We start from the raw sequence: 24,156 nt of genomic DNA, 5'->3' as shown, positions 1-24,156 counted from the left end.
CAGGACGGCATTTCGAGCCAGCCGAGCCGAGCCGGAATGAGGAGAATAAAACGGATCTGTGTGCGCACGCTCCCGGCGCACATCTCCATCTACCAGTGCGCAATAATTGAAATGGCGCATTTGGCCGCAGGCTGCTGGAAGGGCATAACGCATGACGATAGACGTCATTTGGCTCCAGAGCCAGAGGGATGTTTGATGTTGCTAAAATATATGAGTTGTCGGGGAGAAAGATGTGGATGTACGGACAGGCAGACAGGAAGGATCTGTGCAGACCAGCTTCATACTGAAAAAATACTCACTTGGAATCAGAAGCTGGGGCAAATTACAAAATGTTTGTATCTCTCTCTCTATAAAGATAGCAATCTGGATTTCTATTTTAAGCTTGGATGCACGATGGATAATGAATTGTTCTGATCGGAGCATGATAAATCATTATCCCATACACCAGAGCATTTTGTCAAACCATATTGACGTTTGGGAATAGCAGGCAGAGGATCACGCTTTTTTCCCTTCTTCCCCTTCTTCTTGGTTGACAGAAGCGAGTTGGGGCGAGAGAAAAGAAAAGAGCCTGCGTTATTGTAACCTAATCCTGGCCCCTGGGGGTCTGAAGGGCCCCGGGCAAGACTTGTCTTTCAGCCCTCCTCTTATTTTTTGGAGACAGACTGGCTTCTCTCGCCGCTTCTTCTGTCGGAGACACTTCACACCGGAGGACAGAGAGGGAAACGAGGACGTGAACGGAAGATCAAGTCGACCAGTAACCGGGACTGAAAAGACAGACAGCAGCCTCCATGTCCTCTGTGTCGGTGTCCTCTCAGGTAAGGACGCGCTGTAATATGATGAGGAATCTGGCTGCTATAAACAGCAGCGGCGGCGATCACTGGAGATTTACACGCAAAGTTCACAAGTCTACAATTATATGGACGTCCTTCGTCGAGAATAACCGATATTCAGATACTATTTGTGGGGGGTTATCCTTTTCCCGATACGCAGACTACCGCTCTCTTCTGATATGAAGAAAGCGGTATGCCAATGTCCGTTTGAAAACATTAATTTTAATTTGTCAAGCTTATGGGGGCCTCTACCTACGCAATGGAGGGAGACTTAATGCAGTATAAGTATTATCAGGGACCACTCTTAGATTCGGCATAGGTCGAACACACAAAGCAGGACGTATTTTAATACAATTCAAACTTTTATAAGTGAATCGCCTGTTGTTCCTGCCATCTTTTTCCGTCAGATCCGCCGTGTAGGCGGCATCGAGCAGCGCTTACCAGTTTACTAAAGTGGAGAACATAACGCATTACAGTTTTACCTCGTGGATTGTTCATACGCCGAAATAACCCCAGTGTCTCTGTGAATTTATTGTAGTCTCCGCTGAGGTTTTACGCGGCATCTACGTGTACTGATAAACAAAGCCACCTTAAATGACTAGGTTTTCAACGGAGGTTCGCGCAGCTGTCTACACTCCGGCGAGACAAGCACTTAAACGATCGGGACTTGGTTTCTCCAAGCCACACAACCTAAACGGGTCGGGACCTCCAGACCTCCGCAGCTTCGCCAACGTTTGGCTGCAGTTTATCAGTCAAAACATTTGGTAGCAGCTTAATACGACCTCAGGTAGACATTTGATGGGGAAACTTGCACAATTTAAATTGCTGTCACTCTCAGGTTGATGTAGAACCTTTCTGAAGGTAAAGTTGAGTAGCCTACACCGGTTGCCTTGTAAGCTATTCATGTCCAACGTTGAGAAGTAAAACTATGAAAAAAGCAAAAAGAAAAAGAAATCAGTAGCCCGTGCGGTGGAAAATTACCTCCAGCTTTATTATCGGAGCCTATAATTAAGAGGAAGTCTATGAGCGGGGGGTGAGGGGTGCAGGCTGTTATTTTCACTTTAATTCCTGGCGTTTTCTGAGGTTGATATGCTATATATATATATATATATATTTTTTTTTTTTTAACCCAGAAAGAGAGGCAGGCAAGCAGACAGACAGAAAGACAGACAGACAGATAACTCCCAGGAATATGTCTCTGTGTCAGTTTGGCCCGGGGCTCCCAGCTGGCCGCAGGGCAGAGACACTGAAAGCAGTCCGCCTCCTGTTCACCTTTCATGCTTCAAAGAACTTCTTTACAATTGAGAGACTTTCTGTAGGGGAGGAGGAGGGGGGCAATTAATCCAGACTCTGCCCTTGCCCAAGAGCCCTCAGGTCATCACCATCCTCTGTTTCATCAGTGTGGGCAGCCCTATGAATATTACATTCATGGTAATCTGAGGGCAGTTTTTTTCAATATAGGGGCCTCAGTTCACTAAACCCTGAGGTGCTGCAAAGTCCATGAATCTAGTGTAATCTGCCACAGAAATTGTACATTTCTGTAGTGAAGGTGGAGCAATAACTGATCTTGATGAAGATGTTATGATTATTTAGTTAATGTTATACATTTTTAGTCACCAAAGTCAGTTAAGAGGGACCTTTGCTCATGAAAGCGTGTCTGATGGCATTCTGTCTAAGATATGCTTTCCATCCACGTTTTGGCATTTTTTCCCCCCAGTTTTGGCTTTCCATTACAAACGTTTAAAACTACCAGAACTACAAATTTGAAGTGATGTGGTGAAAGCTTCACCTTACCAACGTGCCATGCATGTCTCTGAAATGTGGTGCGGCAAGGGCCTGTATTGAAATGGGATGGGAAAGCATGGTGCAGCATTAAATTAACACGGAATCCAATTTGAAGTCCAACAGCAAAGCAAACTACACAGCGCGCCCTGTAGTCTGTTTCAGAGCAACTTCAAACAGAAAGACTCCTCACAGGCATGCAGACCACCAGCTCACCAGCAGAGAAGTGGATGCTCTTGGGATTTGAAGTCGAAAAAGAAATGGTACCAGCCCAGAGCGCTGAAGCAGCTATAGCTAAGAGATTGTCTTGTTTGCGCCGACCCCATATCGCTCTCATTTTTATTTCAGGTTGAGCACAGGAGCCGCTCATCAGCAGCTTAATGTCTCTGTGCCCTGGCATTTTTCAGATCCCATTCAGTATCTGAATGTGTTTTGTCCTCTTGCCAGGAGGGACGGAGCATGTCCAGGATGTCTCTGAGCCGCTCTCCTGTGTCTCCCATGACCGCCCAGGGCATCCCGTCTCCAGCCCAACTCACCAAGGCCAACGCACCGGTCCACATCGACGTGGGGGGGCACATGTACACCAGCAGCCTGGCCACGCTCACCAAATACCCCGAGTCCAGGTAAGATGAGAGGGAAGACATCTTACATTGTGTTGAGCCTTGTGGCTGTGATGATAACTTTGACCAAATACCTCAGTATTGATATTGTGATAATATTCTAGGGATGGCAAGTGGTGATTTCACAATATAATGACAGACAAGAGATTTGCAGTAAACAGTAATTAGTAATGTGGATATGATGAGCAAGCAGGTAAAGGCAAATAATAAAACAGCTGTAGCAGTTTGAAAATTGCATCAGAAAAATTGCATCCCTTTGCTGTAATGCAGCCTTAAAAACCAGGAGAAAACAACACTTACGCCACATCATGATGTTACAATATCCAGACAATATCCAGTCTCATATCACAATGTCATTAAAATATTGATATATCACCCAGCCATATTTGCGACAGCTTAATATTAATTCACATTGTCAGTGAACATATGAGTGATGTCAAGATTTGGTTCTTTGTGGCTACTGAGTGATTTATCAGCCTCAATTGGAACAGAAAAGTAAACCATATTTTTTAGAGGGAACTAATATGTGGGCATTATTTGACGCAGGAGACAACAGCACTGGGTGTTGCGTCCACATGTGAGTATATGTGTTGAACTGCCAGCGTTTAATACGCTAAATCAACAACTCTCTTTTTCCTGTGGTTAAAAATCAAAAGTAGATGAACACCATTGGATGTTCCGTAGGATCTTACTGAAGTTTGATCTAATGTAATCGATTGATTGCTCCTCCTTCTGCCTCTCTCTGCATAGAGGTTTCTAACAGAAACCCGGATTACCGGCACAGTTTCATAAAAAATGGGGCTGCAACAGAGCTCGGTATTCCGTCTTCACTAACAAACTGAGACCCGCCAATTTGCCATTTTTGCCCAAATGAAATTCTTGTGTTACTTGTAGTCACTTCTTCACACAAAAAGCAACAAATCCAAACTAAAAAGTGAAATCCAAACTGTTCCCTTTGCAGTGGTGAGCAGCTCCATCCACATACAACTTGGACTCACCAACATTACATTGCTTGCCTCTCTCATTACTTTGGTATCCTTTGGTAGAAAACCTGGGTCTTCAGTTAAGATTTTAGAGGTCCGGATACTCAGAGTTCCTCCCTAGCAAACGTTCAACTTAACTAGGTCCATATGGAAGTAGGTGTGTGATAAAATAAATAAAATAAAAACATCAAAATGAGTTTCCCTTTAAAATAGAAATGAAAATAAGATCCTGTTCTCCTCAGTCTTCATGTGAGCAGGACTGGGTCTGTGTCCTGAGCGTTAATCAGTCATCTACAAGGAACTTAAAGTACCTGTTGCAAAACTGAGTTGTCATTCGGCACACAGCAGTTTTACAGGGTGAAAAACAAAGTGGTTATTTTGAACTACCTGTTTATCTTTAAGACATCTTTTTTTTTTCTCTCTCACTGAATACAAACACTTTCTGCTGTGCAATCGCTTTGTTTGGCCGAGATGGTTGGCTGATATAAATAAGGCACAGGTTTGAACAAGACAAGGAGATACAGTAGCCACAACAAACCACAACACTATGAAAAGTTTGCAAACTGTTGCGCAGTCTGGGCGGGCCAGTTACTGGATCTGGATCTGGGCCCGAGTCTGCTAACTGGTGACACTTGGAATAAAGCATTACAAACAGACAGTGCACATCTTTCAATAATTGTGGGTATTGAGGTTCAAATTTTTAAATTCTTGCTTCCTTGTTACTTCTCGGCAGATTTTGGCCCTCCAACATGTGATGTTGCATATTGGGCCTTTACGGCGAGCTCTGCGTGGAATTGCTCAAACATGGCTGGCCTCATAAGAACGTAATCCTCAGTTCAGTGGTTACCGTGCAAAATGCAAAGCCATCACATCAGCCATCACCAGTGACCTTGGATCATTAACTTCCTCCCACTTGTTCACACATTTTTTTCCCTTACCCATCTTTTCTCTTTCCAATTTGGGAAAGCAGCAGAGAGATGGGGCAGAGGGGAGAGAACAGAGGAGGGAAAGAAGAAAGGGTAGATTTTAATTGCCTTTTTGGAGGACAAAGAGAGACAGAGGTGGAGCCAAGGGCTGAGCTGGCCTGGAGCGAGGAGGTGAGAGTCCTGCTGCAGGAGCCCAGGAGCTCCTCAATGCACCCGACAAGGACGGGTGCTGGCTCTTAGAAAAGGACCTGGCATCGATTTACTGAGAGAGAGGGAGAGAGAGAGAGAGAGAGAGAGAGAGAGAGAGAGGGAGAGAGAGGGATAGAGAGAGAGATGGAGAGGGAGGGAGGAAGGATGGGGGAGCAAGCAAGAGAGAGAGAGGTGGTGAGGGAGGAAGAGGGGAAGAGAATTATTTTGCCCAGAGTGAAGACCAACCTCAGCACAGACTTCAAAAATAGTCAAAGGACTGTGGTGAAATTCACATAATGCAGTCCTGAAGTCATAAATTCACTGCACACCATCCTGGAAACTTGTGTTGGTATGCACAGAGCTCTTGCGGACCAAAAAAAAAAAACGTGCAGGTAACTCGCCCGACTGATCAGACTGTTAGTTAAAGTGACAACCAGCTCACCCCCAGATCTTTATCCTGCTTCAGATCCTATCCTTATCCCAGCAACATGAGCTCTTTATTATCCTATTCTTTAGTAAAGCCTGCTGCACTGAACCATACCGTTACTATCATAGTGTAAGATGAAACAGCGTGGTTTGCCAAGGGGAAATAACAATATCCAGTACTTTATTTATGTAGGAATTTTCAAAAAAAGAAGTTACCAAGTGCTGTGCACAAGCCAGGATAAAACAAAATAAAAGCAGATAAAACGAGTATTTAATAAACTTGGGGCTACAGCAGGGCGGTAAATATAATACAGGGAAAAGAAAAATTGGATAAAAGAGCATAACAGAAAAAAACAATTAGTGAATGCAATAACACGAATATACATATATTAAATACATTTATATATAACATGCTGCATTATACCATACTATTTTATGCTGAAACTAGCATAATTACGCAGTATTCATAACACTGCACTAGTACTGTGCACAACCGTTCATTTTGTTTCTCTCTTTCCTCAGAATCAGTCGTCTGTTCAACGGCACCGAGCCCATCGTGTTGGACAGCTTGAAGCAGCACTACTTCATCGACAGGGACGGAGATATATTTCGCTACATCCTCAGCTTCCTGCGGACCTGCAAACTGCTTCTCCCAGAGGACTTTAAGGTACTTGAACTGATGGAGGCCACACTGTAAAGACAGCAAGCGGCAGAGGCCTTGGAGAGGGAGAGGCCTCACTAAGTTAAAGGAAAATTGAAATTTGATGGACTGTTGGGTAGTACATGAGTCCACATGGTGGTGAAGTATCGTCAGTGGTTGCTGTGTGATCTGCTAATCCATACTGCGGAATTTCCATTTCTCTATTCGTTGCTCAGTGTGGCTAAATAGCTCCCAAAATAACACTTTTAGTGCATTAACAAACACATACAAAATGGATTATGCCAATAAAAAAGACAACAAATCCCGGTTCCCATTTTTTTTCTTGCAATTAGTATTATTTGTCAAAGTACTATCAAGTCATTTCTTCCTGGCGTAAGGCTACTATGCGTGAGTTTCCTGCTGATACCTGCCGGGTCTACTTTCCAATTCAAATTGTAAAATGACAAGAAAAGAGCTGTTTAACTTCCTCGAAAAATGGGTACCGGAACTTGTTTTTTATATTGGCATAATCTGCTTTGTTTGCATTAGCTTATATGCTTTTCATGCAGCTAATGAGGATATTATTATCATCATGTGCCCAGGGAACTATACTATACAACCCAGCACAACCAAAGTTGAATTTTGCTTTAAGAAGCTTGAAATAAATGTCTGTTCTGCTACTGCCTATGACCACCAAGCTTGAAAAATCCTCCCACGCACAAGAAGTGATGTGTTTTATACTGACAGTGGCAAAAACAGCGGTTTGTTTGGCAGAAGTAGGAGATGTAGAAGAAATATAAGAAGCCACAGTCTGCTGCTGAGGAAGTTACTGACGAAGCGAATAGCAAATAGTCAATCTGCTATAAAAATCAAAGCTGAGGTTCACTGTGTTTTTGAACATTTAGCTTCACTGTGTTTTCTCTGTTCATTGTTTGTGCTCTGGCGCTGTTGGCTTCACATTGAGACACCCAACACAAACTGTACACACCCCAAAAATGTCCCAACATCACAAAAAAAGCCAAATAGGAGCTTTTAGGAGACTGTTATCGCTGAATATATCCTGAAAGACCATAATCCTATTCATTATGATTATGTCAAAACAGTTGCACCGCACAGCTTTAAATCAACAGGCGTAGAGCATTTTATTTAAGTGTGGCTGCGACTGATGTCTTGAGCATCGCATCTTATATCGCCTATTTCCTCTAATGACAAAAAAAAAAAAAAACAAATACCACTGCTTTTGCTTTCGCTGGCGGTGACTCCCACTACGATATGCAAAAATTGGAAAAGCATGACCTCGGGGGTCAAACAAATTATTTGTCCGTGTCCACGAGCGCATCGTTATCTTTGTTATTTCACCAACAGCAGCCCGTCTTCCTACGGTGTGGAAGCTCTTGCAGATTCTGACCCTTTAATCAGCGCAGCGCTGCGCCCGCGGCTGCCGGAGAGGTTGATTCTGCAGCGCTCGCAGCAGGAAGGGGTGGGGGGTTTTACTGTGTGTTTTACTAAATTTATGTGCGAGGTGTGTGTTTGAGTGAATGAATGTGTCTTACACCGTGCTTGAGTGTGAGAGAATGTGCATGTGTGTGCGTGTGTGTGTATGTGTGCGTGTGTGTGTGTGTGTGTGTGTGTATACGTGCGAGTCAGCAGGCATATTGCATCCCTCTCATCTCCCTCCCTGTAGTTAGCTAGCGTTGCCTCTGTTATTCTGCGCCTTTGCTCAGGATGACTAAAAAGCCCTGCGGACAGAACCCCTTTTTATAAAACACATCTATCCCTCGCTTCAAGCCTTTGGGGGGGGAGGGGTGGTGGAGGGTGGAAGGGAGGGGGGGGGGGAGGCTTTGATACAGCGTGGAGCCCCAGGCCAACAGCAGCTCTGCCGGCTCTCTGTATGCTCGTTGTCAGAAGCAGTACGGAGTAAAAAAGGAGAGCGAGAGAAAAGCCTCTCTCGCTCTCTCTATTTCACACTCAGTAATTACGGATAGATGCGTCTGCTGTTGGTGGTGGTGCCGGCCCCCTCGCCGCCACAATAAGTGCCATGCAGGGAGAACTTCTGAAGGGCTTTGCAGACAGATTTGGTTGGCAGATTCTGTCGCCGCCGCGTGTCTCTGTGTGCGTGAAGGATGAGAGATTGGATATCAAACGCTGCAAAAGCGTGTCGTCGAGTTCACAGCCACTGTTTCATGTTGTGTGTTCTCCGCTGCGGGAGTCCCGGGCTCCGATTCCACCGCAGGTTTCCTCAGAGCGAGTCATCTGTGTCGGGGTGGCTGCTTGGTAAACAAGGATTGTGCTTCTAGCTTAGGCCGTGCATTCGTTTGCCATGCGGAGTTATTTAGGTGTTGCATTAAAGTTGGTCACTTTCTTGAAATTTCAGCAGCATCTTGTTTTGCATCCATGCGTTTCCACTGGCTGACACCTAGAAGCTTCACAGCCACAGCCATACTCTTATTTGTGGCCACTGAGCAGTTCCACTTTTAGGGAGATGAGGAGTAAGAGGCTCACACAAGGGTGCCTCAGCCGTTGTGTGTCTCTCCTGTTTGTCTTAGGCGATCTAATCACAAGTGGACAGCTGAGACAGATCGCCCCTCACATTTGGAATTATGTGTATCAAATGTGTCTCTAGTGACCACCTCGGCCTCAGATCTGTCGGAGTTACTTCTTTCCTTTCATTTCCTTCGTTTCGTCTGTCCTTCACTGCAGCTCCCTCCTGTCCCATCTTCTTTCCCCTCATCTGTATTCCATGCTGTCACTATCATCACTGCAAAAACTCAAAATCTTACCAAGATTATTTGTCTTATTTCAAGTCAAAAATGTCTTATTTCTAGTCAAAATATCTCATTACACTTAAAATAAGACATGATCACCTCAGAAGTAACTTGTTTTTAGACAATTTTCACTTGTTTTAAGTGAAAATTTGCTTGAAACAAGTGAAAATTTGCTTGTTTCATTGGCAAAATTTGTTTCTTGTTTCTAGCTAATTTTCACTTCTTTCAAGTGAATTTGCACTTTTTCCACTGGCAAATTTTGCCAATGAAACAAGCAAATTTTCACTTGTTTCAAGTGAATTTTCACTTGAAACAAGTGAAAATTGTCTAAAAACAAGTTACTTCTGAGGTGATCATGTCTTATTTTAAGTGTAATGAGATATTTTGACTAGAAATAAGACATTTTTGACTTGAAATAAGACAAATAATCTTGGTAAGATTTTGCGTTTTTGCAGTGATCCTGCTATTCCCCACTCACACTGAGATGTCTCATAAAATCAGTCTGAATCCGAATATCCCAAAAATCAGATTTTGCAGTCAGAACAATGCATTTGAGCAATTCGGTCACATCTTCAAGATGCACTGTACCCCCTTCACACCTGTAATTACATTTGTCCACTCATGATTGGATGACCTAAGGCAGATGTTGAAACCAAGTGTGAACCCGGTCTCAGTTTCTTGTGCATAATTCCCAAGTGCAGATTTGCACCAGCAACCCTTCAGTCAGGGGTTCACCTCTGTAACCCTGAGGCTCTGTGTCGTCTGTCGACTGCAGGACTTCCCCCAGCTGTATGAGGAGGCGCGCTACTACCAGCTGACACCGATGGTACGGGAGTTGGAGCGCTGGCAGGTGGAGCGTGAAGCCCAGCGGGCGGCGCCCTGCGAATGCCTGGTTGTTCGCGTCACACCCGACCTGGGCGAGAGGATCGCCCTCAGCGGGGAGAAGGTCCTCATCGAGGAGATCTTCCCCGAGACCGGAGACGTCATGTGCAACTCGGTCAACGCCGGCTGGAACCAGGATCCCACCCACGTCATCCGCTTCCCCCTTAATGGATACTGCAGGCTCAACTCAGTGCAGGTCAGTTCATGACTGGCACCCATGCGATGCTGGTGCAGTGATCTCCGTTAAGGCAAGCCGCATTTCCAGCACTTTTAACATGGCCCCCACACCTCAGCCAGTGTCATGTAATTGTTTTATCAAAAGTTAACCATTTTTTTTCATGGCTCACTCACTCAGTTTTTTAAATCAGAAAGTAGTCATTTTCATGTCATAAGGTATACCTGGTCAAATAGACATCTTAAGCATCTTTGCCAATTAAGACAACACCCATGGCCAGTCAGCACGATCTATGTTCAGAGGTTATTGGGTTCACCCATTTACCACTGTACCAAACTTTGGAAAACATGTCATGGCACTTATGTCCAAACCAGGAGGCAGGTCTCCAGTGCTCAGTGGCCAGTAATGGTGGCTTGGCCTCTTCTTATGGCTTCTGAAGGGGCCAAATGTTTGATGATTTTATGTGAATTCTTTCCAGATGATATGCCTTTTTGTGAGAAGCCAGACCCACTGCCATGCCTATCAGTGTGAAAAGATAGTCAGCTCTTCCCTCGCCGACCTTTACACCAAGTTTATTGCAAATTCAACCTTATTTACATATCCTGCTAACAGACACATAAACAGAATGAGGTAAAAAAAAAAATCCTGTTTAGTTGAAGGTAATAACAACTTCCAGTGGGAGCCACTTATTAGAAAATTATTAAATAACTCATTTGAACAGTGCTCTGGCATTGTTTTTTTATTGAGACTACTTATTGCCACTTTGGTGTGGGAATGGACCATGACCTGTGTTGGGGATGATATAACATCAATCACTTAATTATTGCATCATATTTTCTGTTATATATTTTCACTTAATTTTTAAATATTGGAATTGTCAGCCCTGTCTTTAGTATCTACCATTTGCTATATTTATATTTATAGTTTTTTCTTGTTGTATGCCATTATTTTCCTGAGTATTTTCTGAGTTCCCCTGTGACGATCATTTATGTTTTATCTGCAACCAACCCTAACGTGCTCCACAAAACAGGATGGGCGTGTAAATATGGCTGAAATGCCACTAATGTTACTCATGTGAGTCATACTGAGCACCTCCTGCTGTTTCCTCCCATCCAGGTACTGGAGAGGTTGTTTCAGAAGGGCTTCACCATCAAAGCGTCCTGTGGCGGTGGGGTTGATTCATCCCAGTTCAGTGAGTACGTGCTGTGTCGTGACCTCCGGCGGAGCCAGTCCATCACCAGCACCCCCATCCGGATCAAACAGGAACCTCTGGACTAACAGCCACTAACACAAAGTCAACAGACGAGCTCTTTGCGCCAGAAGTCACCTGTTACAAATTTGCAACTACCAATCACATTGCTCATGCCAGGATCCTTCTGATGTCTCCAGTCATGATTCATGCTCTGATAGCAGCGCTGAGACCTGAGGACTAGAACGTGGTACAGAAAGGGAAGACGAGCCCTTTGAGACACCTGCGACTTCTGCGGGGATTATTTAAAATCAGAATAGATGCCTGACTGTGTAGCTGCTGTCAGAGCACTCAGGTTCAGTCTCGGTCTGAGTGGAATGTCTTTCAAATCGACACTGATGATGATGATGATGCAATCTGGTAACTTCTGTAAAGCAAGTGAACCCTGAGGTCAAGTGACATGAAATGAACACAAGAAAAAAAAAGCGCGTATAACATCCCACATACTATGCCCTTCTTTTCCGGAGCGAGAGATACATTGTTTGACAGCGATACAATAATTGTCACTTGTAGATATTTGTAATAAGAATCAAAATCCTTCCTTTGTTTGATATTAATAACTTGCTTGGTGAATATATGTCCATTGTGTATACAAATGAATCAAAAAGGTAATTTTTATATGTGTGCCATGGTGCCATAGGGCACATAATTTAATTCTTTTTATATAATTGCAATTTTGAAAATGTATATTTAATGTATTTGTTAGCTTACTTTGTGTCACAATTTTTCATTTGTACAGATGTATTGATAAAAAGATAAAAGGTTTCTGCTGTCTTGTTTTTATGACACAAAAGGAAAAACCGAGCCTGCTTCTTTACCATTTTCTTTATTTCATTTTTTTGCAAAGGTACAAACAATAGTAAAATTGCATTGCCTGAAATGCGTCAGGATTGAATACAGAATGTAGGAAATATAAATAGTCGCAAAAATTGTGTCCTTCCAACAGATGATACTGTAGCTGGGTGCTCCCAAGACCCAGGCTCTTACTGAATATACAGTACATACACCACAGCTTCAATTATCAATTAGAGCTATATACTATACAAACCAAATGCCCATTACGGTAAAAAAAGACATTAAAGCGTTAAAAACCTTCAATGTACACTCTTTCCAAAAAATTCATCTTAAAAACAGCCTTTCATCAGCAAACCGTGAAGCAACTGCATATTCAACTACTATGACAAATCAATATTTTCAACGGTACAAGGTCAATATTTTCAGACTGCGATTTGAATTCTAATATTTTCTGTAGTCGCATATTGAGCTAAACTTTGTATCACATGTCAACCGGGATGAGGAGGAGAAGTCTTGAGGAAACTGGGAGGAATGTTGTTTGATCTGAAAAGAATAGCTTTTTATTTCGTCAGCCTTCATGAACTTTGCCTGAGTGAGTTTACTGTCTATAGGAGAGCCAGCTCCCTGCGTTCTGTAAGATTGATTCTAAATTAAAAATGAAAAACTGTCATAACTGAATAGTTTGTGTTAACCTTAAAATATCTGTCAAGTGTTAGTTTTCAGCATGATTATCCTATAGATCCACACTTTCTGCACTCTTGTACACTCACAAAAAACACACACACACACACACACACACACACAAAATGACACACATGTGCATCCACACAGACACAGCTCGCGCGCACACACACACGTTAAAATTATCTGCCAACTTTGCTTTCTAAACCAGGAACTGATCTGGTACCATTCATACTGTGTGTAGGTGTTTTGTCATCCAGGAAGCTTCACAGTACTCTCGGTACATTCCCTCTCGTAATGACCTACGCTGCACAGTTAAACATTCACAATATGTTGGTGAATAAACCGTTTCCAAAACACTCTTTTCAACCCTGTCGTGGTAGACAACGTAAAATCCAAATATGACAACTTTGTGACAGTACAATCAAGAATAGACTTATCACAGAACTAACCATGATGAGCAAAACTAAAAGACTGGAGAGCCCATGAGCCCGCCGCTGTACGGCGTCCTGAGTGGGTAGCAACTGGGCTTCAAATAGCAAGGAAACACGTAAAATCTGTATGTTGATATGGAGAGGTTAGGACAGAGACTCTAAAGGCACCTCTTGAGGTACAGCGCTGGAGTCATAATGGTGAAAACAATGCTGGCAGCGTTGTGCCATACTCTCAAGAAGAGTGCCTAGATTCAGATCACACATTTGTGTGTTCCAACTTAGCATATTTTTGTATCAATATAGGTTGCTATTGACATATATTGTGTTGAAAATCAACACAAATCTGTGCTGTCCCAACTAGGCACACGGATGAGCTGAAAATGACATCCTTACTAAGGGTGCAGAGGAATTGTAAAATTAAAGGCGAGGGTCCAGATGAAAGCAGGTGCAGGTCAAACCAAATGATACAACAGAGAATTGCAAAGGGATTTAAGCCTAAATAACTGCTGACCATGAAACATGTTTGAGGACACATGAGGAGGGGACAAAGTGAAACCCAATCTGTGATCTGCAGTGGGCCAAGTGCGCTGCCTTGAGGGACACCTTATTTCAGTAGCGCCTTGTAGAGCAGCAGAGACCTGGCTGTGGTCCTTTCCTGCTCCAAACAGAAGATGAAATCCCTGAGGTTAACTCGCGTGATCCGCTGACGGAGCTGCTGGCGGGAGGAGGCGGCTGGGGATGAGCCTGCGCCTGAGCCTGAAGCAACCTGAGGGAAGAAAACGAAAGTATTATGCCAAGGCTTGTTGGCAATATCAGCCTTCAGGCACTGAAGTGCACTGTGCACACAGCAGCAGAGACAAACAGGCACACAATTGCTGGATCTAAATCCAGGGGGAAAAAAGTAGTCAGTTCCACATTTCAGTTTTACTCTAGCATTTCAACCAGGCCAATTACCACAACACTAATGAGAATCACAACAAGACACCAACAAACACAGAAAACAGTTTGCTGGTCAGCAGAAAAGGTTAGATTAATTTTAAGTAGAGGAGCAGGCTAGGGACTCAAACTGACAAGCTATCTATGGCTTTAAAGCAAATTTAGCTCCAGCTTGTGTTATTACCAGGGCATTGTCCACATGGTGGTCAAATATCCTCATTTGTTGCTCCATTCTCTGTTGGGCTGCTAATCCATAATACTGTATTTCTATCTCTCCTCCTCCTGCACAGCTCATCATGTCTGTCCAGTCACTTCCATAGCACAGTGACAAGTGGAATACTATGACTATTGCGGTACATAAACAAGTAACATGTAAATATACAAGAAGTCCCATTTTTTGAGGAAATTTATTGCTTTTTTTTTTTTGTTGTTGTTTTTTGTTTGTTATTTTCCTATTTGTTTTGGAGAGTAAATCAGGCAAAGAAGAAATGACCTGATAGTAGTTTCATGAATACTACAAAACATTAAATATAATAACAAATATTAATAGAATGTAGCTAATGATTACAAACACACAAAAAAAGGCACTTGTTTATATTGGCATAAGGGGTGCTACGATGTACTGGTACTCATAACTACATTTAAAAAATGAAATATTGTTATCATGTTAACAACCATATGCTAATATTGTGTTAATAATCCAGCGCCTGTTAAATAATTTCTGTTCCTGTCCATTCTCGCATTGTTTCCCTCCACCACTGCAACATCTCACTCACACACACACACGCACGCACACACACACACACACACACACACACACACACACACACACACACACACACACACACACACACAGTTAGACTCGTTTTTTTGAGTGTAATGCATTTGCCAAAAGAAACACAATTTTAAATAAACAAAGTTAAAGATGACTAAAGATAACTATCACAATAATAAAGTTGTTCTTTTCGCCACAATAATCGTGTAGTAAAACCCTAACTGGCATAATCAGCTTTGCTACCATTTGTTTATGTGCTGAGAGTGTTGTTTGGGAACAGTTTTCCTATGGAAGTGAATGGAGATAGAAATAAAGTATTGTGGATCAGCAGCCCAGAGCAACTAATAAGGATATTTCACCACCATGTGGACTCATATAACCCCCAGATAACTACATAACCTTCCACTCTACCAAAGTTCATTTTTGCATAAACAAACTTATCTTGTACTATCAGTAAAATTGGGATGCTAAGATCTTTTGTCATTACTACTGCCACCAGCACAAGCTCCTATCTCTTTGCCTTGAGTGGTTCACTGTCAACTCAGATTCTTTGTTATCACCAATACTGTCCAAATTTGGCACTATACTTAGGCAGAGTTCAGGTTTCATGCAACTGGAACTGTAAAGTTAAACTGGAGACCTTTAAAAATATTTTAAATATCAAAATGTAAAATAAAACCAATTTTACAATCAAAACAAACACACCAAGATTTGTGTTTTGTTTGTGACTGCTACCCAAAAACCCTCTAAATATGATAATACAATTAAAACACATTTTAAGACTTTACAGTTCCAGCAATGTTTTAACAATTTATTGGCAGTATTTCCAGAGGCATGGATTATCATGCCTCTGGAATCATCAACATTAACATTAACCTCTATCTCCCACACTAGTTAATCACTCATTCAGCCCAGACCTGCAAGATGATCACCACACCTTTCTATCAAAGGTGTGTTTCTAGCCTGAGGCCAGGCAACACCCTGCCCCTGTGGCTACTAGCCATACACAGCTCTCCACTTTGCAAGATGTTGCTTCAACAAGCCCTCTTTCCCAAGACTGTATATTTTCCAAACAGTAATTCAATTCAGAGCAGCAATGACTTGGAGCATTGCTTCCCATGCTTGTGAAATGGCCCGGGGCATGCTCAATGGGGCGAAGCATTTGAAAGAACATCACAGGGCAGAGATGAACATTTGTGTTTGGATGTGTGTGTGAATAGGCAATCTCCTGAATTAACCCTGAGGTGAATATAGGGAAATATAGCACCACTTGTTTTCTGGCTGAGGAGGGCGCAGGGGTGTTTCATCTGACGCCTGGAACTGGGTGAGATTACCTGAAGGTGAAAAATTTCCAGCATGGCTGCAAATGGCCTGTAAAATAAGACTGCGTGTTTCACACGTGGTGTCAAATAGCTGTTGTTTGTGAGCCTGTGGAGCCGAACACTGTACTGATAACTAGGCTACTATTTCCACAAGAGCTGAGCCTGAGGGCTGAGAGCTAACAAAATAAAGTCTGAAAACCAAAGTGAGAATTACATTTGCATTTAAACTTAATATAGCTGAGGTTCCTTCAGTCACTTAGATCGTCGACATTATAAGTCACAAATTTGGAGAAGAGAGAAGCTAAGGAGAGAAGGATAAGAGATCATTTTAACTTTTCTAAAAGATAATATTCGAGTGAGCAGAGGAAGATGTGGTAAGACCCGAGGTTCTTCTTGAAGAGTACAGTGACCTAGTTTTTGAGGCATAACTGTTTCATGACTGGTAAACTGCATTTCTTCTGTTTTCCTTTTAAATGTCTGTATTTAATCTGTTACTCTGCTTCTATATTTTAACACTGTGGCAATATACTAAACCAAACATAGCTGAAAATGGGTTATGTCTGATCAGTGGCGCTACCGATTGAACAGACACCAAAGATTCTCTTTCTACCGGGGGGACAGCTGGCGAAAGAAACTTCTGGAAGCAGCAGAAGTATTGTTGAAAATGGGTTAGGCCTCTTCCTCTTGTGCTGCTGTTGCCTGTGAGCAAGTGGTGCAACCTATTGTATAGACAACTAGGCTACCATTTGTATGGGAGCAGAGCCTTGAGGCAGAGCTGACACCAGAGGATAGGAATGAAGCTCCAGGTCCATACAGGAACACAATCAGAGCATTATGAAGCTCCACAGCCTACAGGCGCACTAACCTCCTCCACACCACACATACACATCGTATGCCTGCACGTACCATACATGTGGCTATACACATGGCCAAGGGTGTGCCTGCTATACTGGGACCGCACAGCCCAGACATCACAAACTGCACTGAGATCCACTCCTCTCCTCTAATCACACATCAGGAGCCACGGGATCTCTGCTCTGCAGGATTGGCAGAAACATCTCTGGTCCACTGGCTTCAAACCAGCCTCCCGTGGAAACTCCCACGCTAACTCAACACAAATGATTTTCTGTTCTTTGAGCCTCCTTGGCTGCCTTTTGTATCTAATCTGCCCCCGAGCAGCTCCAGTAGGCCCTTTAGCTCCCGACTGCAGGCCTGATCAGGCTTCAGATATCAACCAACCCCACACACCGCCCTCCAAACCCCCCCGGGGCACCAGGCTGTTATGAATACACGCTAGCAACGTAGGAGAGTCCTGTTATTCTCTCTACGAAGAAAAAAAAAAAAAAAAAAAAGACAAACAACCAGCTGTACCTTTTTACCTGAGGTCAACTCAGGCAACTGCCTTACACATTGGCCAACCCCTATTTTGTGAGGCATTAACTTGAAACATGCAAGTTTATGCAAACATGCAAACTGAAATAGTAATAAAAAAAACCTGACTAATCCAGCTTATTGTCCCTATGGCTAGATTACTAACTACCAGGCCAGCAAATAGCTCACATATCCCGAAGTTCATTACCCCCATCAGCGGCCTAAGCCACCCCCAAAATGTTGGCTTTATCTCCAGGGTTCCATCCCTCCCTCCCTTAATCCCAGGCTCTCTCGTTCTGCACGGAGGCTTCGGCCTTTGTCTGGGACTGCTGGGGGGCGAGCCCCAGGCAGGATGTGTGGGGAGTGAGAGAGAGAGAGCGAGTGAGCGAGCAAGCCTGATGGGTGAGGGCAGGACGAGTGCAAGGCAGGCACCCATACTGCACTGCAGCCAGCCTCGGGGCCATGCCCCCTCCCCACAGCCCCCCAGCCCCAGGCTAATTTCTACAGAGCTGAAATCTATGGCTGCCCTGAAGGGGGTGGGGTGAGAGACAGAGAGAGATAGTGAGAGAGAGAGAGAGAGGAAGAGAGAGAGACAGAGAGACAGAAAGACAGAGAGAGACGGTTTGGGAGGGGGCAGTCACACCCACAACGAGCCTCCAGGCAGGCACTGACCCCCTTCACTCAACTTTGGTCACATTCACTCCTTGTATGAGGGGAGGAGGGATTGTGTGTGTGTGTATGTTGATGGAAAAGGTCATGAGGGTCTGTCTTTCTCTATTTCTCTCCAGTCATCATTACTCAGGAGGCCGTCACTATGCTATGCTAACAAAATGGACATCAGTGTCCAAAGGAGTGACAAGACTGGACGGACGGAAACATCAACACATTTCATTGGAGGAGGTCAGGGTACAGAGGCAGCACGAGGTGGCGCCCCCTGGTGTAGGTGGGGGCTCAGGGGGTTGACAGGACAACGAGGATCGACCCTGTGACCGTTCCACTGGGGGAACATCAAGTTATATTATGATGTTGAAATGATAAAAAATGAAAACAACCATAGATCCATATAAGTCTGCATGACTGGCTTGATTCGGAGCTGATGAACAAAGCCCAATCACGGCTCACCGTGAGATGCTTTGCCCGAGAAGAACAATAAAGATGGATGTGCTGCTCTCTAAAGCATTTGGCAGCTAAAGTATGTCATGAAAAAGTCTTAGAGTGTCTTACAACGCAATTAAATTCAAGGCCTGAAAAACTATGAGAAATACTGTTTAAGAAATACTTCACCCTTTATTTACCTTTCGCTTTATTTTGTATCATTTACTGACTCCAGGTTTTAATCCCATGCCTCACAGAGAACAAAGGCTGCAAAAAACTGTAGCCATTTGACAAGCTCTATTTCAAATTGTCAAACTTTTCACGAGGTGTAATGCAGATCTTGACTTTCTCTTCGTTATGTACTGTTTTTTTATCTTCTCCTTCCTTTTACATGTTTGAAATAAATAAAGTAGAAAGTAAATAAAATCAATAAATATGCCCCAAACCAATGTCCTTTTGCTAAACTGACTCTTTTATTAAGAAGTGTGAGTGGAGCCCATGAGTGAGGAAGACTCCTGCCCTCTGAATAAGCCAGACATGGGTCAACAGTTCATACTGATATTGTGATGACATTGTAGGAATGACTATATGAACTTTCATCAGATACTTACACATATGATTTTTTTAAAATAAACAATCACTAGTAATGTGGATATGATGATCACACAGGTAGTGGCAAATAATAAAATAGCTAAAAAAAATTTATTAAGTTCAGAAAATTGTATCCCTTTACTGCTGGAAAAGACATCACTTAGGCCAAATCACAATGTTCTGATGTTTAAAATCCCGGGTGATGTCTAGTCTTATAGCGTGATATCACTATAATATCAATATATTGCCCAGGCCTACCAGACACACACAGGTGAGCAAGGATGTGACCATTTTCTGGAAGTGTTTTATTTGTCAATATTTAAGTAAAAATACATTGTTTGGAGTGGACTTAAGGTGTGAATGGAGAGTCAAGACTTGGATTACACTGCATGAAGGGTTTGAGAATGAGAAGGATTTTTGCTGCTGTCTAACAGAAATGGTTACAGTTTCTGGAATTTCTCTGTGAGGAATGTGATAAAAAACCTGTTTAGTCAGACACTGAACTTGGGGTGAATGACAGAAAATGAATAATTTTTTTGGCAAAATATTCCTTTAATTCCTTTATGCCGACAGCCTTTAGATATTCCGTTCAGCATGAGGTTTTAAAAAGATTTCTCGAAGCATCATGAAGACCCATTTTAAGAAAATCCCAGGTAGCCACTGTCCAAGTGTCCTGTGAGGACGCTCTGTTCTGAGATGATGTACCCTCCTGTGGTGGGTGGTTGATGTAAAAGTTTTCGGACCCAGTCGTTACGCACTGCACAGCTGGTGTTTTTTTTTTCCAGGGCCTTACCTCTGTGCCGGCTGTGGCAGCACCTGGCGAGTCCAGCTTGCGCTTCTTACGGGGCCCAATGGCGGCGAGCGCCGTGAGGTTGGCGTCTCGCTGCCGGATCTGCGCCTGTTCCTGCTGCTGCATCTGAGGGGAAGAGCAGAGACAAAAGCACATTTAGTTTTGTCAAATAAATCAATAACAACTACGACACTGAAATAAAAAATATTCCTGCACCGATTACTGCCATAAAAAGAGATTCATTCTCAAATATCAAACATTTGACCAGGTTTTTACTAGTATGCCTTCAAAAAAAAAAACTCATCAAGGGTGGGCATCTTCACTGACGTTGTCCATCTTTCCTGACACAAAATCAACCAGTCTTGCCTGCTCACTCGGAGGAAAATATGACCACTGATGGCTGTGATATTGCTGATCACTAGCTTAAGGATCAAAACTATCTGCACTGGGACTGCATCTATCAGTCCCTTCCAGCTCCACAAGACTCATCTTGATGCCCAAAAGAATCAACCTCCGACCCCGCTCGACACCTCACACTCCACCTTACGGTAACACTTTACCTTTTGCGCTGTGTATCAGTGTACACACAGCTCTGCTAAGAACATGCTGCACACTGACAGCCTTAAATGACTGGGAGGCTGAGGAGTGATGAGGAGCTTAACAGACAGAGGACATAATTCAAGGCAACATTTACATTCTCATTAAGACACTGTAATGCTAATTGGAAGGGAAGTGTTGCACATGGTGTACACACACACACACGCACACATATACGGACGCAGCACGACACACTCATAGACACAAACACGTACACATAAAGGGACATGGTACAGTGACATTTGATCTGACTGGCAGCCGAGGGGGAGGTGAGGTCACCTGCCTGAAGCTGGTTAGGGTGTGTGGGTGTGTGTGGGTTTATGGCCAGATACATGTGCAACTGGGAACTGGGAATATGTGCCTTCTGTGCACTGTGGCCCCACTGTGTGTGTGTCGGGGGGCGACCGGGCGACTGTGAGTGACAGCAGAGTTTGACAGATTTATCAGACTGATAATATCAGCAATGTAGCAACATAAACTGAAAGCACAATAACATGAAATCTTCCTGATGGTGTTTGGCAGCCTTGTTTTTCCCACAATCCACAGCTCAACTGTCTCAAAGTCTAAAAATACTTCTCTAACTCATCTGCTTCTCTTATCTACATATGCTTCTTTGTGATTGCTAGAGATTTAATAAAGGAAATTATTAAGGGATAATGTCTTTCACCTGAATTCACCTCACTGGTGTACCTAAAGTGTCCATAATATTCTGAACATTCAATTTACCTGTGAAGTAATTGTATTTTTTTTTACCATGAAACACACTTCATGTTCTGAATTCAGTCCATTTGTGGTTGCTTTAACAACAGTGATAATAATGACCACCAAAATGCTGGATGCATACTTGCAGACTATGTGCTTACATTTTACGTTTTTAGATACTTTGTACACTCACGTCAATTCTGTAAATTCAACCTGTTAATTTTTCAATCTGAAGCACAACACTCTTGGCTGTTTTTTTGCTTTAGCTTGCACATTTTCTTTAAGCAATGCTCCTTTGTAGTCAAACAAAATACTAGAATACGTCCATACACATGTGTTTCTCAACCCTGGTATGCAATCTGCTCTGGAGGCAGGAGTTGTAAGACAAGGCATTCTGAATAGCAGCGCTACCACAATCGCTATCACCAGATAGGAAGGTCATTTCCTTTCCTCGAACACTGTATCAGAGCTAAAATCCTGCACTGGTGAGGCCAGCAGTGTGCTGCCTCAGGCTCCTGTCTCCGTCTGATGAAAGCAGAAGCAGGTTACATCAAACTGACAGGGCCTGTTCCACTGTGCAGCCTTAAAACAAGGCCACTGGAGGCAAAATCTAGACTATACCATCTCTAAATTTACAGTACACTACACCGGCATATATTAGATTGTAAGACACAGTGTTAAATTAACAGCAGCCACTGTCCAAATGTTGCTAAATTCTGCATAACCGTGGATAGCAGGTTTGTCTGCTTTTTAACCTCTTTGGCAGTCACCCAACTGTCATCTGGCACGAGGCTCTTCTCTAAATCCAAAACATGGTAAAGCAGATGAAAGTGGCCTTGTAGTGCCTAGACACTTGCCTTCTTACAGAATTATGGATGAGACTGCAGTGCACTGTCTCCATCCATGGACTGATACTACCAAACCTACAGACTTTAATGATATCGTGTCACTCCATTATATGTTAAATGTAAAATTCTCTGATTTTTTGTATAACTTTCCATTTCTAAAATCTTGAATTTATATGGCCTTATGAATGTTAACATTTTTCCCTAGATTAGAACTTACACACACTTCAGATTCAGAGGTTTTATTAAAGGTTATTACTCTGTTTGGAAAAAGAGATAGTGTGCAATCATTCTCAAATTTTCAGATTTTCAAGACAATGACACAATGAAATGAAAATAAATAAATAGGACGTTTGGTGACTAACAAGTTAATGATCTTTTAAGACTGACTGAGGCAGACAAAATCCTGTGCTAGTCCATGACTTTAACCAATAATTCATTCGATTCTCTGATTTTCCCTGCATGCAACAGACTTCTCAGAAATTGCATGACTTCTGGGAACCTGGATACTAAAAGGTGAATTCAACAAAAGCAGATGTGACTTCAAATCTGCGACGCTGCTCTCACTGGTGTGTGAGCCCTTCAGACCAGACCAGACTGCACTGACATGTCTCCACTTGGCTCTCATTCTCTTCTCCCTTTAGGCCTGAGCAGGGAGACTAATGGGTAACGACCGCTGACCTCTGCTGTCCCCGGGGCCCGCCTGTGGCCCCTGTAGCGAGTTTCTAAGGAGTCCAGCAAGGGAGAAATGATTCCAAACAAGGTGGAAGGTTCAGCTCTGTTTATGATATTGGGAAAGGGACTATGTTGCTTGTACTGTGATATTGCCCTTTCCACCTGCATGCCCAACTCAGAGGAGCTTAGGATGCATTCTGGGTAGTGTAGGAAATAACTAACATAAGTAGAAGTAAACAAGGTATGTTGAGGGAAAGCAGGCAGGTCTGTTTAAGAGCAAGTGTTTAAATCCTGTGCGTTATTCAACCCTACATAGAATATTAAATTAAACCACATACACAGAAAATTTCTTACCTCTTTCGCCTTCTGCTTCAGTCGAGCCTGTTCAGGATCCTCCTGTCTGGCACGACTCTGAAAAATAAAGAACAGATCTGCTGACATGGACGTTTACCACCCATTCATTTCAAAACCTGTAAAGCAAAACAATGTGTACGTGCAACCCTGTGCAGCAGCAGAATGGTCCAACATGACCCCTGTGATGGCTTTATTTGCCCTTCATATTACTTGAGCAATTACTGAAGGAAGCTTGGAAGCTGAAAATAGTCCATACTGCATAGGAAAAAGGTGACTGAATATGATTTCAGATTTAGAGAGACGTTTAAAGAGACAGTAGAGATCCACAAGCAGGTGAGAGTTGTGCACAGAATTAAAGACTAAACAAAGCAAAGCAAATCGTGTTCTTGTGATACATATTTGAAGAATATCATCCAAAATGAGACACCTTTTGAAAATAAATATATAATTAATTACAGCTTATTGGTAATTCAGCACAATAATGTCACTGTATCGAGCTGCTCCAGTGCAACTACTGACCGTCACACTGATACTTGTGACAGTTTTAATATGGCCGGGGAATACTCTTCAATACAAGCACAGACATAATCACCTCCTCAGTGACATCTCTGTTGCACATCAAGGTAATTAGCTGTGTGTGTGTGTGTGTGTGTGTGTGCGCGCATGTGTGAGAGAGAGAGTCTCACAGGGGGAAAAGACACATGAAAGCAGAGATAATTACAGAAG

The 24,156-nt window shown here is 43.0% G+C and overlaps 2 protein-coding genes across 5 annotated transcripts in view; one reads left to right on the top strand and one right to left on the bottom strand.

The window, feature by feature from the left end:
• The first annotated feature begins 210 nt into the window (after positions 1–210).
• LOC115360528 (BTB/POZ domain-containing protein kctd15-like) lies at positions 211–11,892 on the top strand. Its single transcript, XM_030053496.1, has 5 exons — positions 211–815; positions 3,060–3,235; positions 6,279–6,423; positions 9,937–10,239; positions 11,335–11,892. Exons 1-5 carry the CDS (start codon positions 789–791, stop codon positions 11,494–11,496), a joined length of 813 nt encoding a protein of 270 aa, XP_029909356.1. The 5' UTR covers positions 211–788; the 3' UTR covers positions 11,497–11,892.
• A 388-nt stretch (positions 11,893–12,280) lies between these two features.
• Positions 12,281–24,156, bottom strand: part of LOC115360499 (transcription initiation factor TFIID subunit 4-like) — a 27,477-nt gene continuing 15,601 nt past the window's right edge. For all 4 annotated transcript variants that reach the window (XM_030053441.1, XM_030053443.1, XM_030053442.1 and 1 more), the window contains exons 13-15: positions 23,431–23,487; positions 20,261–20,383; positions 12,281–14,143 (exon numbers count right to left, since the gene is read on the bottom strand). In XM_030053441.1, the coding sequence (XP_029909301.1) occupies positions 13,982–14,143; positions 20,261–20,383; positions 23,431–23,487 (342 nt within the window). In that variant the 3' untranslated portion in view covers positions 12,281–13,981. The remainder of the gene's footprint in view (positions 14,144–20,260; positions 20,384–23,430; positions 23,488–24,156) is intronic.

The sequence above is a fragment of the Myripristis murdjan genome, chromosome 6 (assembly GCF_902150065.1).
Source record: "Myripristis murdjan chromosome 6, fMyrMur1.1, whole genome shotgun sequence".
In the NCBI taxonomy this organism is placed as follows: Eukaryota; Metazoa; Chordata; class Actinopteri; order Holocentriformes; family Holocentridae; genus Myripristis; species Myripristis murdjan.
The sequence above is the reverse complement of the archived record's forward strand: the minus strand, read 5'-3'. Positions and strand labels throughout refer to the sequence as shown.

What these genes read in the sequence shown, in the direction of transcription:
- LOC115360528 (XM_030053496.1), top strand. Translation starts at nt 789, where the DNA reads ATGTCCTCTGTGTCGGTGTCCTCTCAG. An exon ending in CTGTGTCGGTGTCCTCTCAG is followed by an intron (nt 816 to 3,059) that starts GTAAGGACGCGC and finishes TCCTCTTGCCAG; the next exon opens with GAGGGACGGAGCATGTCCAG. An exon ending in TTCTCCCAGAGGACTTTAAG is followed by an intron (nt 6,424 to 9,936) that starts GTACTTGAACTG and finishes TGTCGACTGCAG; the next exon opens with GACTTCCCCCAGCTGTATGA.